At 40.2% G+C, this 18,990-nt stretch overlaps 1 protein-coding gene across 4 annotated transcripts in view; it reads left to right on the top strand.

Annotated features, from left to right (window-relative positions):
* Positions 1-18,990, top strand: part of LOC306770124 (RNA-binding motif, single-stranded-interacting protein 3) — a gene marked incomplete at its 3' end in the record, with an annotated part of 215,398 nt that overhangs the window by 188,923 nt on the left and 7,485 nt on the right. For all 4 annotated transcript variants that reach the window (XM_079258936.1, XM_079258937.1, XM_079258934.1 and 1 more), the window contains exon 11: positions 15,313-15,423. In XM_079258936.1, coding sequence (XP_079115062.1) covers positions 15,313-15,423 — 111 coding nt within the window. The remainder of the gene's footprint in view (positions 1-15,312; positions 15,424-18,990) is intronic.

Here is an 18,990-nt window from a genome sequence, read left to right as displayed (position 1 = left end):
TTGTTCTATGTTGCTCTCAGTTTATTGACAAAATTAGAGTGAATTCAACACAAACGGCTTATGTATTCTGTTTTTTACAACTACAAAATAGCATCACTTCATCACAGCTGCTGTAAATACACTTCTTACAGCTACTGCTTTGTACTTTAATGAACTTCAGTGATTTGCTCTGCCATCATAAAGCATATTTCTCCCTGAACCAGGTTAAACTAAGCCAGCAACACACATAAGAAGCATGTAAATATTGCTTTGTGGATATAACTTCATTTACAGAACAAGTTATTTTCTCTTTGGAGAAGAAATTACCACCCTGAGGGTTATGGTTATTTTCATGAAAGTTACCTGTAATGAATCACATTGCCACATAATTTACAAGATGCTTTAATATCAAAGTTCACTAGTCTGTACTAATGAGCAAATGAATATGCAAACAGATGAATCTTAGAGGTAGGATTCTTGGCCCGAGGCAAAAGTATCTTTCCGTCTACTGCAATGTGGTTAAAGGGGTGCTATCATGGTATTTGGAGTTTTCTGAGCTTTCTACAGTGTTATAGTGTTGAATCCTCATCAGACATGTGAACGACACTGTTTTTTTATCACCTCAACGCATGTTTGAGTTTGAGTTTGACTTCCACCACTCTCTCCGTTCGGTTTCCATGGCGACGAAAAACGCGTCGTTTTAGAGTTTTTTCTACTTGGAAATCCTTGTGACGTCCCGGGGGATAAGGTTCGGTGATTGGTTACCTTCTACTGGTTAACAAGGGCATGTACAAATACATCAGGCGGGTGGAAAATGTTGGATAAAGTTATTTCCAATGATGGCTGGTGAGTTTACCAAAGAGAGACATCCTGCTGCATTCGTTGCTGTTTTCCACTTTGTTTTCAGGGTCTGATTCAGGTTCCAACATGTAGGGCTGTATGCTATGTGTTGACATTGTAGTTTGTTTTTTTGATTAGCCTAATCCTTCTGTTTATGAGATGTTACAATGACGGCGAAAGCAGGTGCGGTGCGCGCTTCCGATGTAGTGCAGTGGAGGGAGGCGGGGCTTAATGCGGAAGGGTCTCAGTCCACTCGTTTTGCCCACAGGCTGATCTGACAGCCTACGGAGAGGGAATAAAGTGATTTGTGACAATAACTTGATCAATCCCAGCCCTTTTGGTCTCAAAAATAAAAATAAATTAGCCTGAAATGCACATAATAGTTCCACTTAAAGTAACGTGTTTAATACTCTGGAAATACAAGATGCCAACCTACAAGAGGTAATATAACATAAAGAATTATAAAAATAAAAAAAATCTACCACTTGTAGATAATTATTCACCGATGTTAAATGAAGGAGTTTCCTAAACCCACAAATTATGGTTCAGCAGGAGTCTGTAAAATGTCATTCCTGTTTTCTCTTAGTTGTTGATTCTTTACATGAAAGAAACATTCTTGCCTCTAGCAGTCTGTCAGTGTTGGTAGTATTGTAAGCTTCCGCCAAGAGGACAACTGCTTGTGAGTCCGTACAAGTGAACAAATTGGGAACTCTGTAGCCGATGGTCCAGCACTTCCTTACTGGAGGAAAGCTCAACCAGCCGAGCAGCTCCCCGCTGTGGCCATTTACCACTCAGCCCTACCCATCTCACTTCCTCTCCCGCTGCGGGACAGTGAACATGTAATCTGGTCACAGCAGGCCACCACACACACACACACACACACTCATACACCACACCCTGCAGCAGCTGCCCTCTGAGGTAGTTTGCCTTTCAACTGTGCAACTTCAGTCTTTTTTGAGGGAAACTCAGCTCCTCTCTTCTTTCGTCTTGTACTTTCCTGTCCAATCAGTCAGGTGTGCCTTTACCTGGTGACACAACCAGGTAAGTGCACACCCGACTGAGAGGGACATGCACTATTAAAGCAAGGTTCTCCTGCCGGGTCTCCCTGTTGGGAGTGTGAAGTAGCGGCCAGGAGACGGCACTGATAAAACGAATGAAGAATAACATCTATACATCTGCATGTATGCGTGCATTCGTCTTCTGGTCTCATACTGTTTAGTCATGTGTTGTTACGGTTTGTCTGTCATGTGGTAGAAAAATATACACAGCCTGATCATCTACAGTATGTTTGTGTCAACGCTCATGTTTGTCTTCACATGTTTGCATGCTCTGTTTGTGTTTCCTGTTGCCATATGTGGGCTTCATTCTGGTTATTCCCATTGAGTTTGTGCAATGCCTGATGGCCATCCATCTTCCGGCCCTCTGTCATGAGGCCTCTTGGAGTGCTTGGCACTAGCCATTAACCAGCAGCCACATTGTACTGTGGTCTACATCCCATTATGTTTTGATGCCAACAGTAGCCATGTGGCCGTATCTCTCCCTGTGGCCCTGTCCTCATTGTCTTCCAGCGTCTTCCTGTCACCAAACGGCTGCTCGGCACAAACCCCAGCTGTCACTGCCATCAGTGGATCATAGCCACCAATACCCCCCCCCACCCCTCGTATGACCCACGCCGATATTTACTATCAGCTACGTACACAGCAGACCACTCTTCACACACACAATCAGCCATCAGCTCAGTGGCTCACAACAAATTAGCCAAGCAGCCTAGCTTCAGGTGCTTGAGGGGGCCACTGAAAACATTAAAAACCAATTGATTGTGCTACAATTTGGCATCTCCCTACTCATGTTGCATGTTAAACCAATGGAGCGTTGTGCAATGGTGCTTCTGTTGTCCGGGCAATACGGAGGCAACCAGGCATGAAAAGGGAAGAGGTCACTGCCAGCCAGACTGACTGTACAGAATAGAAAATAATATAGTAATACTGAATATCACATGGACATAAACGCCCAGAGTGTAATCCTATAAATCTCTTAATAAAGTCATTAGATAATTCTCCTCCTTGTCTATTGTGTCAATCAAATGTTCATCCTATGAAGGCATGAAATGTCTCAAATAGATCATTTAAGTAAAAGGAAAAAAAAGAAAGAAAGAAAACATTTTAACTGGAAAAGCATTTCTAATATATATGTAATCCAGAATTAGACGTATTTTCTGTAGGTAATAAAACCACTTAATATTTGCTCAAAACAAATAAGCAGTTCATAAGAATTTGTCACATTATTGAACATTTTTGCCAAAATGTTATCACCAGAAGACATTTTTGCAAGCAGCTTAAGCTTCTAACATACTCCGCAAGAAGCGAGAACAAGGCCACAAGAACAAGTCTGGTCTGGTCCATTCATACTCCATGAGATGCTTGGTCTGCAACAGGACGGGATCACTGCAGGTGTCTGTTATCGTGTGCTATAAACCCTGTTATTTCATATTTAACGAGAAACTGCCGGGAAAGGGCGGCTTTTGCGTGCAGCTGTGTCTGTGTGATTTAATGCTACATGTAAACGCATTCATACTTTCTCACCACCTTGATCAGCTGTTTTATTAAAACAATTGTCATGTTTTTCCGTGTTAATCACCCCCACCTTAAATGTCGGACCAATCACACAGCACTTCTCAGAGCCCCACAAGAGAAAAGTTCTGCAGGGCTGATGTGTCGAGAACTATCTTCAGTCACGTCCGTGAGAACAAAATGACATCAAGAAATGACAAACAACAAAAAAGTTCTCGTTTCTCATGCAGTATGTAGCAGACGTTACTGTTCAGCCAGTGGTAAGGTACCTAGAGTTACAAATGTTTGCAGTTGTTTATGTCTGGTTTTAGTGTGGCGTTCCTCTGCTATGTTGGACAAATTATATATTTTCCTCCATTATTCAATTAATTTGGTGTTTATGAGCTAATTTCTGCGTCAATAAAACAACTGATGCCGGTTCAACAAATTTGAACTTTTAGCTTGTGAGGCTCAACTTGATGCATCAAGGACTTCCACACAGAGGCACCAAAAACACAAAGCAAAACTAGGTGTATCTCTAGACTGCATTTGAAATTGTTTGTTTGCTTAATTTACAGGAGACTAGACTTAGAAATTACAAATACTAACTAAATAATACGTACATTTTTTTTGCTTGTTTGCAGCAGATTAACAAAGAACTGTGCGAGTTATAAAGCTGTACTCCTGGCTGGTTGCTCTTAGCAACAGAAAACTCAACAGAAACCAGCTGTTTGTGATGAGGGGATTGTTTCTACAGAGGCAATGTGCTTGACTGATCATACTCTGGCATCATTTCAAGCCCACCTGTAGTACAACTTTGCTTCATGTAAAAATGACAGTAAGACCATAAATAATGTCCATCTTTTGAGCGTATATCAAATTTAAGAAACTCAGCAAGCTTTCCGCTCTAAATGGAAACATCTGCAAAGAGCAGTTTCCCTCGTAGATGGGGATGTCACGTACTTCATCCAAACTCAATCCACCTTTAAAAGGCAGCAGATGCTGTTGTTGGTTTAAATTTCATTGGATTTTTCCAAAAGGCTCTTTGTGTTTATTGTAAGACTCTAGATCTTCTTACGCTTGTTTGAAGTCATTTAACGCGTGTCTCCTTTAGAATCTGTTGAATCGTGATTGTTGGAAGAAATTGACAAGGTGTTGTAGGGATGCATCGATGAAGCAGCGTCGAATCTGGATCAGCTGACATTCAGCGTGGAAAAAGGAAAACCGCAAGCAGTGGCAGTGGGAGATGTTTATCAAGTGTGTCATTGAAATTGGCTAAATGTATTCATGCTTTATATTGGTAGGCCTAAAAAAGATTTTGAGCTTTTTTCCAGCCTTTTTTTCATTCTTTTTTTTTTTTTTTTTTTTTTTTTTTTTTTTTTTTTTAGCAAACTTGGACTAAAACACTTAAAACCTCTTCTGTTGTATTTTATAATCCATTTTACACTGATTTCCTGTCATTAAAGTGAAAGTTGGTACTTGTCTCCGTCTGTTTGCCCAGAATTTCACATTGAATGTGTTTTATAACAATAAGCCAAAGTTGATCAAATGTTGGTTTATTGCTCAGCACTGCTCCTTGTACTGCTTCACCAAACCTGTGTGTTTGTATCCAACTGGATGGATCTCCTGATATGTAACCGGTCTTTATCCACAGATCAGCAAGTTCTTTGTTTGCAGTGACAAGAAAGTGATTAGAGATTCATTTTAATTATTTCTTTATCCAGAGTTAATGAGCAAGAAGCACATGATGTACAGTAGAGCCATCTCCTCTTTGCCTTCTCCTCAGTTCATCGCTTGTCTTCTCTCCACCAGATGTATGCTGTGTTCATCCGTTAGGTTTATGTTGTCAGAACTGCAGAACCAATTTAGTTTTTTGTCCTCCACTTTGGTAAACAAACTTCAGAGAAAACTGAAGAACTAAAAGCCCCAAATGACAAATACATATGTGCAGCTCACACACAGATGCACAACTGCCTAAACACACATATTGTCTGAGTGCAGAAACTCATTCCACATAATGGTAAATCTCACTGAGGAACAGATCATCAATCAAATACAGACTCAAATTCACTTCACACTAGCTCAGAGTGCCGGAGTAACTGCTGCGCCAGCCATGCACAGCATTGCTGTTTTTCTCTGTGACTTATCCATCTTTTCTTTTTTCTTTTGCATCTCACTCTGAGCTGTATGTGCGTCATGTGTGCATTTGCCAACGTGCACTGGCTCCTACCTACTGGAGGTGAATTATTGAATTCCTCTCTGTTGCACCCCAGCCAGTACTTTCTGGCACTGCTTTTGAGCGGGTGCTCACTGGGCCTCTTAGAACTGAACCATAACTATCTGTCCTCATCGGCTCGAGGGGAATCAGAGCACTATCTGATACCAGTCTCCCCGCTTGACATTAAAAACACTCCGTGGATTCAGACGGGGAACATGATGTTGGGCTCAGGAATTTGACTGCCGAGGCAGAATTTGAGACAGGCCTACATTTGTCCTTGGCTGCTCTCGGTGTCATTTCTCTCTTCTTTCTCTGTCTTTCCCATCCTAAAGCTCTCTTTTTCTATACATTGTTTCGATTATCTCTTTAATCATCTCTCTCCATGCCTGTATCACACTCCTCCTTTACTGTACAACTGCAGCTCGACTGCCAGAGAGCAGAAAAACAATATGCTCAGAGTTAAAGTTTTATACAAATAAAGGATCTTGTTGCATGGTGTCACATGGTGAACAACTGGAGATGGTGACACTACAGTTTCACCAAGCGTTTGAATATCCCTTCAACAAATTTTGCTAAGCAGCAGAAACATTGAGACAAAAGACACAGATTTTGTTTGTTTGTATATTTTTAGTTGATTTTTTAAAACTTTTTTAAAACTGTAATAAATACTATTATAAATAAATACTGGCAGCCTGTCCAGGGTTTACCCTTCCTCTAACCCAATGATTGCTGGGATGGGCTCCAGCTTACCCTAAACCCTTAGTTGGACTATGAGGCTAAGAAAGTGAATAAATGATACCATACATAAAGAGTTCTTAAAGATTTACTGTGTAAAAAAATTACTGACATCTAGTAGTCAAGATGGGTATAACACAGTTGTGAATGTACGGTGGCCATCAGTGGCCAAAATTACTCCTGACATGAAGTTGTTTTCATGTGCGAGTGGATCTAGTGTCTCAGGTGCAGCGATAACTTTACTAAATGTGTACTGTCTTCTTCTATGGTGCTTTAACTAATACCAAATAGTTCTTTAGCTGCTACCAAAGAAACACAGAGTTGTTTGTCCATTCAGAGTCACCATTGTAAAAATGGTGGCATTTGGCATGTATGTGGACCCCCAGTGGGTATAAATGGTTCATTCTAAGATTATATAAACATGGCAGTTATTATAGTAAAGTGATTAGATACTAATAGAAACACAGCTGTTAACGTCATGTTGCATTTTTCTGTGACAGACCGTTGTTACACTCTGCAGCTTTAAAAGATTGACAGATAAATGAGCACAATCGAGTGACGATGTGACAAATGGAGTTACATGCTTCATCTTGCACCCCCACCCTTTTAAACAAACTTTATGTAAATATATACTCACCACAAATCTATCCAAATACCAGTAGTGCCAAGTTAGTGGTTATTTCTTCAAATCAATTTAAAGGCTTAGAGCTGCATGACATCATAAAAAGCAATGGATGACAAAGCAACAGCATGAACATAAACCATCTATTGCCCAGGTTGCTGCATAAATACCCTGATTTTCAGATGTAATGTTTGAGAACAGTACCTCACAGGCCACCTCCTGTCATTTAGAGTATTTTAAATCACAGCATTAAAAACACATCTAGCTTGATCTGTAATTCAGTTTGCATCCAGTCAGAAAGAATCAATAAAGGGAAGCGAGGTTTATCCGCCATCCCTCTCATAGTCATTACGCTAAAGAGGACACACACAATAGATAAACATTGCTGTCAGAGATGAGAAATTCCTCATCTGTGTCAGGTTCCAGATGTCAGTGTGTTAGTGTGTACTTTGTTGACTTATAGCTGATTCAATTTCACAGTAATGATTCTCTTCTCCCTACAGGCCTTTCTTATGTTTGCAATTAAGATTTTCTAAACCTTTAAATGGGGAAAAAAAATTTCATTTAAATTTCCATGTGATGGCAAAGACATAAATAAGCCACTACCTATAACTCTGTCAGCTTGGGAGGGTGTCATTCATTTCCTGCCTTTAGTGTCCACTCCTGCATCTCTGCTGGCTCAAACATGAGCAGTTTGCCTTCCTAACTCTGTCTAAGCCAGGTTACTTTATGTCTTCTCAACAGACTGTGTTGGTAATAGTAGGGCAACCCTGGAAGTCTGTTTGCCCCAAGGAGGGTTTCATGCTGCAGATTAGAGGGAAAGACTCAGGATGCCAGCTCCCTTTTCAAGGCTTATCCAAACAAAAAAGCTGCCTGAAGGCATCTGGGAAATGTGGTCAGAGACGGGAGGTAGGTGAGGGGAGACTTATAGGTACCACGCTGAACTTTCTTACAACATAAGCATAGAACAAGATGATTAAGGACACACACACACCCCATTCAGATGTTAGAAGAGTTTTGAAATTCAAACTTTATTCATATTACGTTTCATAAAAAATAAGTGAACATTTTTGCTCCTGTGGAGTCAGGTTCATTACCTATAGTGTATTGCCTTCAGGTGGGCCAGCTTGTAGTCTTCAGGGTCTGTGGAATTCTGTATAAAGTTACCTCTCAATCATCAGCAGATGTTCTTTTACACCAGGCTTTCCACCCCAAGAATGACTGAGCAGACTTAGTTTCTTTATGTGGGTCTGTGACCAAAGATGGAGAAATATCTTTGCAGTCCTAAGGCTTTAGCAGAATTACCCAAACCCTGCCGTGCTCATGACACATTCCCACTGACACAAAGTACACTACTTCAACACACCAGCGTCAAAATCCCGACCGCAGAGCCTCACGTGGAGAAACCAACTGTCAGTTTTGACGTGGAATGTGTTGAGTCGGTCTCCTTTCATGTGAACGACACAAGTGGTGCTTTGTTGTAGTGAAAGACTTGCAAAGACAGCCTCAATCCCGTTTCGTGGTCTTGAATTTTAACTAATAATGAGCACATCTTTACCAGGCAGGCTGTGAGTTTGGGTACATTATTTGTACAGACCACCGTGCTGCTTTCAATGACCAGATGTGTCCTTGCAAGCAGTTAAATGTCAGGACCCGCATGGTGACATCAGATTGTGAACTTCCCGTCATGGCTTCGGTATGTTTTCACTCAGACTGAAGATAGTCTGAGTGAATAAAACAATAAACATGATAAACAACTTCTAGAGATGAAGAAATTGCATCACTGTGATTGGCTACTGTCATTATGTCATCAGCTAATAAAACACTGCAGATCATTGTATTTTATACGTTTGGCTTCCAGACTGTATGAAAAAAAAAATTTTTGACGCTGGATGTTATTTTTGCAAATAAAGTAAAATAGATGATGAATGAGGGTATGTACAGGGATGATATAAGTTTCCATAGTTCCCAGTCCAGACAAGTTTCACCTGAAACATGATGGCACACTTGTCATTAAAAATATACCTTTAAAAATCAGTAGTGTTCATGGTCATGAATCACAGGATGGCATCATTGTTGTGAAGGTTGATGCTTAGTGAGTTTTTTTTTGTTTATTTATTTATTTATTTATTCGTGTAGGAGGATTTGCATCATCATTATTAAATAGAAATATTTTAACCCAAACAGAGTATTTTCTAGCTACCTAACTGTGTTTTTTTTTTACCTCTGAATGCTAACCAGTCATAATTGGCAATAAAGTAGAAAAATAAGGAACTTTAAGTGAAAGCAGATTGAAAAGCTCTGTGGATGATTTTTTTTTTTTTTTTAACTTAAAATAGTGAAAGTACATTTTAATGAACACTGATAGGTGAATGTGTCATATTTTAACAATTGGCTAATCTCCATCTGTTCAGCCTTGGCACACTGTTGTCATATACAACACTAAAAAGTACAATGAAATGCTTAAAATTACATAATCTAAATTATTGCAAATCATCATTTATTAAATAAATTATATTAGTCAGAAAAAGTTATAACAATCATTAAGTGCAATTATTGTGTTTTATTTATACACTTACATTACATACTCACCCAACTGGAATTTAAAAGAAAAAAGGTTTTCATGTTTCTTTTGAAAACAGACAGACTAGAACTTTGTTTTAATGAACTTTTCTATAACAAGAACAGAAACTGTGTTTTTGCTGAAGATGTATTTTCTGTATAGTAGTACACAGTCACCACTGCTAAGTGCCCTTGTGGTGCATATTCTGCCATTGCCAGTAAGTCTTTGTTTAATGTCTTGATGCAGTGGTGGCACAACTAAATCATGTAATATTTTAACAGTCATGCAGCTTACTTTAAAGTTTCTGAAATTTTCGATACTTAGCAAATAGTATTTGGATTTTATACTACAATGAGATGATGATGAGTTTACTGTCTAGGATATTTGGAGGTTTTTGTAATGGATTCTCGGGGTTTCTGATGCTATTGAACCTGTAAAAGATCAGCTTGTTGTACACTTAACTATGCATGTAAATATCAATAAGTGCAAGTAATCATCGAGGGACCTTCAGTCAAGGATGTTTCTAATACGTCTGCTGGGGTTATTCAATCTTCACAATACTTATGACCTTCTCTACATGTTTTGTTTTGTTTTTTTTTATAAGTATTGAATCTAAATTTAACTCCAACATATCTGAGCTCATTCATAATTTGCTAATTTCATATGGTTCTTAATCCATTGGTTTCTTGCATAAGACTGACACCACCCCTTCACCCATCCTACTTACAATACCCACATCACAGAGGAACGTCATCATGAAGAGACATGAGTTGATTATATATTCCTTAAAAAAAATCAGAAGGACATAAGAATCACACAAGTTTTTAATCTTGTTGTAAACCTGCAACATGTTTGGATCAGTTCAGTAACTCCACAGTTTGTGTTGTCAGGAAATCATTCAGATCTACCACTCAGTTATAAGATGGGATTTTTACAACACTAAGCCGCTGAGATATAAATGCTTAACTTGAAGCCATGCTAAATAACTTTCCAACTTCAACGCTCTTCTGCCTCTTATTTGTTTTTAAAGCACAATAACATTCATTATGTACATTTCTGGAGCTATTGCTGCCCTGCAGCATTCCGATGATGAGAAATTGCACCTCACAACTTTTATTTTCCCAGCCCAGAGCTGGGAAAATTTCATCTACATTACATTTTCTTTTTCTTTTTATTGGCACAATGTCACACACCAGCCACGGGACATCAACATACTGGCTTTTTAAAACAAATATCATGGCTGACTAAGTAAAGAAATACAAGAGAACATTACAGGATGACTTGGGGAAAATAAAAGAGAAAGTGACAAAACAAGAGACAAGACAAGGGTCCACCCCAAACTGACTTTTACTAGATGGAAGTAGCTCAGAGAAGAGACAGGAAGCCAAAATAACCATTTTTAGGGGGTCCCAAAGTTTAGTGGGGCTTCAGAATGCAAACAAGTCAACAGGAGACTGATACTGCAGTGGATAGATACTAGGACTGTGACAATATGCTTTCATCCCAAGTTAATTCCAATTTTTTTGGGTGCCGAATCAATTTAAATTGCAATTCTCACAACTCTTCGATATTGCTGATTTTTGTCAACCAAAAACAAAGAAATGTACAAAACTTTTTTTTTGCAAGGTTTTTTATTTCTTTCAATTAGGAAAAAACAACACAGTGGCCAGACCCTCTTCTGCTGCTATAATCCACAAGAAGATAAGTATAAAGATCAATAAAACAATAAAAACAAAAATTTTACTATAGAATTTTTTAATTGAAAAAAAAAAATTTTAACAAAAAAAAAAATTTTTTTACAAAAAGAAAAAAAAAATTAAATTGTAAAACAAAAAAACCCAAAATTTGATTTTTTTTTTTTTTTTTTTTTTTTTAATTTGATTTCCTACCCTTAATAGATACGTCCTACAATCTACCTCATACATTGTGTGATATGCTGGAGACCCAAACCTTGATCCTGCCTTGGTGTTCTTGCATTCACAAAAAATTGTTTCCACAAATCAAATAAAAACAAAATCATCCTCCAAAAGTACCAAAAAAAAAAAAAAACTGCCCTTAGCAGCCTGAAGATGCTGCTAAGCTAGCTGTGTGCGTGGATCCAGACCAGAATGTAAATTACTTTAACAGCCTGCCGCTTGTGGTGGACATCCTTCAGCCATTATAGATCAGGCAGTAAAAACCGTCTCCATTTGTGTGACATTTATGCATGTGTCCCACCGGTTTTACAGTTTTTACCTCTAATCAGCAAACATAAAGAGCAAGTCGTTAGTACTGATCAGTGCTTCATCGCTTCTGATTCCTATAGACTTGTAATGAGGGCTCTTTAGAAACAACGCTGCTCATAAGTTTTTCTTTTCTTTCACAAGATTTCTTATTTACTGTATATTTATTCACATTATTGAGCGTATATCAATGTGTTTTACAACTAGGGAGGTGATATCATCTCGTCTCGTGTCTACAGAAGGATCAATACCACCAAATCATGTGCATACATTGAGGGGCTTGGTAAACATCAGCTCATACATTTGTGACAGATACGTCTACAGCATCCCTTATCATGCTCTCTCCCCTCTTCTACACACACAGGACAAATCAAAAACATATATTGTCTATTTGTGTCAATCTTTTTCTCATTTTCTTTCCTCTCTAGCCTGTCAATGGACTGCCACATGACCAGGCAGACATCAGCTCATGAGCTCACATGAATACGCACACACCCACTAAAGCCAACTCTCTCATAGACACTCAGTCTCACAAACACAGAAAATCGAAATCACAAATCGGCTTAACTCTCCCTGACACGTCTGTGAATTAAGCTTTTCCGTTGCTCTCCTTTTCCCATTATAAAGGCATTGTCAGACGCTGAATCAGTAACGGGTAGCCCACAGCTCCTGCTGCTTCCCTCTTGCTCTTCCCTTTCTCTTCGCTTCTCTCTTCTTCTGCCTTCTTTCTTTCTTCTTCCTCCATGCCCGCTTTCATTTTTCTATATGTCTCAGCCTTTCTAATTCTTCTTCCTTCCTCTTCTTGTCCATCTTTTATCACCTTCCACATGACCTCCATCAGCTCTTTCCTTAATCATCTTTCCTCACACTGTCTTGCAGTCTCTCCCTCATTTCCCTCTTCCTGTAATTCTCTTTTCACTACAAGAAGAGGAATGGTATGGAGTACAAGGTATTTTATATTTGCTAATTTATTCTGATCTATTGATTTGTTGCCCCTTGGATTTGATGTAACATTTTTAAAAATTTTTTTGTTTACATTTATGAAGTAAAAAAATTCCAAGTAGCATGTATGCTATTAAAATTTATCTTCACATGTAGAGTAGTTCATGTTAAAGCTTTTGTCTGTATAGACTGGGATTGACTGGGAAAGACTGGGGATCTACCTGCAAACTTAGAAATGTGCTCAGTTGTGCTGCATCAGGAAAACATCTGATACCTGCAGGGTTGTGGGCTTTGAGGACCAGGGTTGGGGATCAAATCTATTCAGTGTTTTTATATCCAGATCCTCAGAACACACCGACTTGCATGTTTTTGACGTGTTCAAACACACCTGACTCTGATTATTACTACTTTACTCATCAAGTTCTTTGTAAGCCAGTCAATGAGCCGTTCTTCAGGTGTGGGAAAGAAGGGCTACCTCTAAAAAACCTGCAGGGCAGTGGGTCCTGAGGACCTGGATGAGACATATGCACCACAGGATAAGACGATAGACAATGGATGAAAATGTGGTAATGAAAAGGATCCAACAGCTTGTTATCCGATCCTGCACTATGACCTGTTAATTTGAGTCTGATGTGTTGAAGCAGGGAAATACTGACTGTGCTGGACCCCGCGGCCCTAGAAGACCAGAGCTGAAGATTCCTGATATAATTCTGTTGAACTTTAGTTTCCCTCATTACAACTTCTTTTTCCTTTTTTTCCCCCCTCTCTTAATATGGAATATGTCGACTAGACTTTATTATGTTATTTTCTCCTTATTCTAAGCAAGGTTAATTATTTAATTAATCTAGTTAGTCTCTCTAAAGTACTTGCTTAGCTTAACTATTATTAGTATTCATTGAGTACATGTTTAAATAGTAGGTAGAGAATGTGTTGTGAACATAGTGTTTCGGAATAACTTCTGTAGATGCAGACAACGTGACACACCTCTGCATGAGTGATACTTCTGCATGTGTCCTGCTGTGTCATGACTACTACTTCCTGCTTCCCACAACATGTATGTTCTTCTTATACCTGCTCCCATGAGTTCGGTCCCAAAGGACCCAGCAGATTCAATCACTATGCAACCCTCTAATGGTAATCAAATGACAAATATGCTGAATTGCAATAGAACAGCTTTACACACCTAACCAAGTTATAAGACACCCAGGCATATGTAATTATTTTAGTCTTTCTAGCATAGACTTGGGATTGTATTGATAAAATTCTCCTTTATCTTCCCCTCATTTATTACTTAAGGAGGTTTTGTGTAATTCTTGACTGCCAGCAATAATAAAACTCACTGCTTAAAATTCATAAATATTCTTTAATTAAGCATTTAAGATCAATTTGTTGCTTATTAAATCTTTTTTAACCTATTTCTTTGAGTAGTATTCATCCCAAAAGTCATGTTAACTGCACATAGTCTAAACACCCTGCAAAAGGAGCACCTTCCTCCACTGATCCACCCAGTTGCTTTCTATCTGTGTGGGATTGTAACTTCCAACAGGAATCACATGAAGCTTGCATATTGAGTTGGAGAGGAAAGGAGGGAGAGAGACGGAAAAGGAGGTGGAGAAGGGAGGAAACGGCGTTAGCTGGCTGTGTTGTGAATGCAGGATGTAGACAAGCAGAGCGATTCTGACAGGCTGTGTCTGCACAGTTTGTTCTCCAATAGGCCCACACACAGTCACCAGTGGGGTGCACACAGCCTCACACTTGCAAACATGCACTATTGAGTTGCGCACTCTCTTTCACGCACACAGAAAGACAGACGCTGTCAGTCAAGTTACACACTGTGTGTTTCTGGTTTACAGAAACACACACTTACAGTACAGGCACATACACAAAGCGAGAAGAGAGGCGAGCCGAACAGAGGACAAGGAGTGGTTTTAAATGTGTTCCTCCCAAGGCTTCAATGCTGGGGAAATGGAGCTATCATGACAGGAGATAAAAGAGCAACAATGGTTTCGTCACTTTCCCTCATGTTTCACCGCAGCGTGAAAAAGAAGCTTCTAGCGCTCTCATCCACCCGTTAGGGAAAACATGCTGTGCATTTACCAAGAGCAGCGGCTCAAGAGTGAGACAGTGAAGAGGGACACGGAGAAAGCTTCCTTTTCCTGCAACTAGTGAAGCAGACACACCCACAGTGTTGATACATCAGCTGCAGGAAGACAGTAGTGTGTATTGATCTCAAAAATGTGCTTCTGCTCTGTTGATACTTTTCCTTTATTTCTTTTCTGGCTCTTCTCTTTGTCAGAACCTCATTTCCCTCTTTTTGTTTAAAAAAAGTCACAATAATTCATCATTCATCGTCCTTCTTTCTGTCCTACTTACTGTCTTCTTTCTCTCAGCGCCACCAGAGTCACATCCTGAAAGTTGTTTCACTTCTTTTTTTGTGCCTTATATTTAAATGATCTGTGCAAGGACGGCATGGTAACTAGCTACTACTTTGTGGAAGTTACTCGTCATTGGATAGAAATTGTGGCTCCAAGAGGGATCAGACGAAGCGACGTTTGATGTTATAGAGGAATGTTTGCCGTCTCCATCATTTCCTCTGTTGCCTTCCTCTTATCTTGTCCTTATCTTTCATGCTCTTCCTCCAGGGTGCAGTGATCACGCCAGCCATGGACCACACTATGTCCATGCAGCCTGCCAGCATGATGGGCCCTCTCACTCAGCAGATGAACCATCTGTCCCTGGGCACTACAGGAAGTGTGAGTACTCTTCATTGTGCCACAATGAATCACACAGACACACACGCTCTCTCACAGGCCCACATCATGCCGCAGTCATCCCAAAAGGACTTCTAAGCTGACAAAAAAAGAGAAGCGTTTCTACACTCTGATTCTCAAGGTGGACTTCAGTTATCACTATGTAACCACAGCAGTAGGATTTGAGCTTTATCTGTTTTTGTTTTTTTGTTTTTTTTGCGTGGTTTCAAATTTTAAACAAATAGAAGGACAAATCCTGTCCGAAGCAGTGGTTCACCAGCACGGCTGTGTTAGCCTCCAGCCAGGGAAAGCTAATGCTCGATACTTTCAATTAAATGTAAATCAACTAACAACGATGATTTAGAATATAAACAGATTTTTGTTGTCTGAAGTCAGGTGCATTTGGACCAAAAGTACAGAACAGATTAGACAAACTAAATCCTGTCTTTCCTAGATCAAGTGAACATTTTACAGGTTTAATTTATTGCTGTCTTGTTGCGATTGGCAGTCTCCCTTCTCATTAATTCTCAAGTTCACCGCCATAGCTTGGTGTGCACATCCCCAACTGTTTGTAGCCAGCACAGCTGGCTGAGTTTAAATGCTGTCTTTCCATACAGAAACAACTATTCATGCAGTACAGATTAGAGTTAAGTGAGACAACTGAAACAAAAAGGCAGAAAAAATGTTCAACCACTTAGATCTGTCAGAACTTCAACTCCTATCCTGAAGTCCTGGTTAATATAAGAAGTAACGTACTATTTCCTTACTGGGGGCATTTTAGGGGTAACATTTCTTTCTTGGAAATCTTTTTATCCCTTGTTTCCTGCTATGGAAATGAACGGGGATTGAGGGAAGAACCCCACAAAAGACCCTAGTTCCTGAACAAAGGTTTCTGCATGCAAATGACAGCTTATCTAGTCTGTTACTCTTATTTCACTACACAAAGATACCCTGTCCTCATAAAACCTAGTTTAAATCAAGCTTAAACTTGCCCCCTTCACAAAACAAAAAGTTATTGTATGGATGTGTGCATACCTGCCATCTCAGCTTCCCCTCTGGCACCATACATCGCCTTGAGCAACATTTGATATATTATGTACGAGTTGTTAAGAAACTTGCATCCCTGATAAGAAAAAAATCTACAGGTCATTTCTAAATCTGTTGCAATAAAAAATAGAAAAAAAACAATAAGGGGGGAAATTGCTCTCACACACATGATGTGTAGGATAACATTTATTGTATCATCAGTGTCCAACAATAAAACCACTTCCATACATGCATCAAAGACACGACATATACTTCAGGCCAGGTGTTTTCTGGTTTTCAATCTAACATTCTCACTGCAGAAATAAAACAAAATATCTGAAAATATTCCAACTACTTCAAACTACTCAAAGTGAAAACCTACAGAATTAAATGTTTGCAGAAAAAGATTCTTCTGGGCATTGCACTGTTGGTTTCTGTTCACTACGGCCATGTTGGAGGTTTTATCTTTGGGAACATCGCTGGTTTAGTCGAGAAACATTAGTCCACGCTGAGTAAGAAATGGATTTTACGTTTCCTTTCCAGAGAGCCAAAGCGCTCAGACTGTCGCCACATGTGCTCAGCCATGAGCTGCCGTATCATCTGTTTGAAACTGCATGCATTCACCGGCAAATAGTGAGAGAGCGTATTTCCTCCCTGATCTTCCACATTAAACAGATTTCCTGTGCAGCTTAACAGTGTGACAGACTGCTCTGTTCTCCACCTTCTTCACTTTCACCCACTAATTTCTGTTTCTTTCTCACACACTTCCTCACCCTCACTCTCTAAATCACACATCAAATCTATCGCAACATCAGTATTCCTGACTCCATGCACTCACCGGCTGTACAGTCGCTGCCCCTAAACCATGAGCCACCCCCACCCCCACCCCCGTTTCAGGATCAAGTCGACTTAGAGGTGTCACACAGTTCTGAAGCTTGACTTCCTGCCCTAACTCCGCTGCCCAAGGGCAGTCAAGCAGACAGCTTTGCTCCAGCACGATGTTTGATCTCTCTGTGCGTGTTTGTGTGTGCATGATTGAAACAGTGCTGTATTGTACAGTTAGCCATGTGTTTCCAGGTGAGCTGTCAGCGACTGTGACGCCATGTTGGCTCTGTCAGGAATGCCCCTATCCTTAATCTGCCCCAGCTGTGCTAACAGCCAGGATTAGAGACAGGCTAATCTATGATGATGGCTTCTGATGTTTGATGGACTGCATTGAAGGGGAGAGTGGGTTATGCTACTTTCTCTCCATTTTTTCCAATTCAGCTCCCCCCCCCTCCGACTTTTCGGCTCTCCCCTCTCTTTGCCTAGTTTTCATGAGGCACTGTGTCGCGTAGCATAATTTCTCTATGGCTGGACTACTTCACACACCATGCCGCACTTTATCATCAATGGGAGTTGAGACACGTTTCCTGTAAAAGTTGACTCTTACGCAACATGTGAAAGCTCTTTCATTCAGCTTGACTGGAAAAGCCCATTAGAAACCAGGATCTGTAACTATCCGTGTAGTAAACTGGACTTGACACCACATACTCCCCATGCACATTCCTCAAGTGTACACGCATGCGGTGAAGTTGTTTTGATTTCCTCAGCTGGTCACATGACTCGAGCATGGCCACAAAGGAGCACCTGCAGTGAGCCGCGTCTCCATAGTCAGCTTACCCCGACAGCCTCTGGCTGCTGAAGGAGAAGCCATACCTCAGAATACTCTTGGCTGTTCCAGGGCTCGCTGCGGCTGGTCATGTATGGCTGTGGCTTCCTTCTCTTCTCCCAAAAAAGAACCAAATGTTCCCTGTCCGCCCAAAGCTGTGACACTGGTGTGGTGACCGTAGCTTTCCGAGAATGTCGTGTTGTTTTGCAGTGCGGATCGGCGCGGAGGGTTAGGCCTTAAAAAGAAGTGGCGAAAAAGAATGGACCGTTGCCGGCAGATGGTCACTGCCTTGGAATTTAGCTGCTTCTCCAGAAAATGCTCTGTTTTCATGTCATCCAGTTGAGCTTGGAGTCTGTTTGGCTGGAATTACAGAAGGCTGAAGAACCTCAGGCTTCATGTTTATGGATGGTGCACATAAACATGCCATCCCTGATCCTCGCTGATTTATCTTAGCATGTTTGGTGCATATTGCTCAGTTACTGATTTATTTACCATCTCCACGCTCTCACAGTTTTACAGGAGTCTGCCTGTCACACAGCGTGCACTTGTTAGGTGCTGTGCATGCATGGAAGTCCAGATGCTTTCTTTGTTACTTCCACATTTGTTTGTTTGTGTGTGTGTGTGTGTGATGTGTGTGTGTTTGCAAACCTCCCAGTGTCTGCGTTTGTGTGTGAGCAACATGATGTTTGACATGACAAGAGGTGACCTTCCCTCTGTGCTCTCCATCCTATTCCTGTCATGACATGTAGAACCCAAGTCTTTGTTGTCATGGTGACAGTGATGATTGACAGATTCTGTGTCCCTTCTAGACAGATTTGTAAGAAGCACTTGCTTCTATTATCTGAGACTTCTGTGGGAACTGTAAGGACAGTATGTTATTCTACATTTCCTTA

Source organism: Telmatherina bonti (genome assembly GCF_933228915.1).
Source record: "Telmatherina bonti genome assembly, chromosome: 19".
Classification (NCBI taxonomy): Eukaryota; Metazoa; Chordata; class Actinopteri; order Atheriniformes; family Telmatherinidae; genus Telmatherina; species Telmatherina bonti.
The sequence above is the reverse complement of the archived record's forward strand: the minus strand, read 5'-3'. Positions and strand labels throughout refer to the sequence as shown.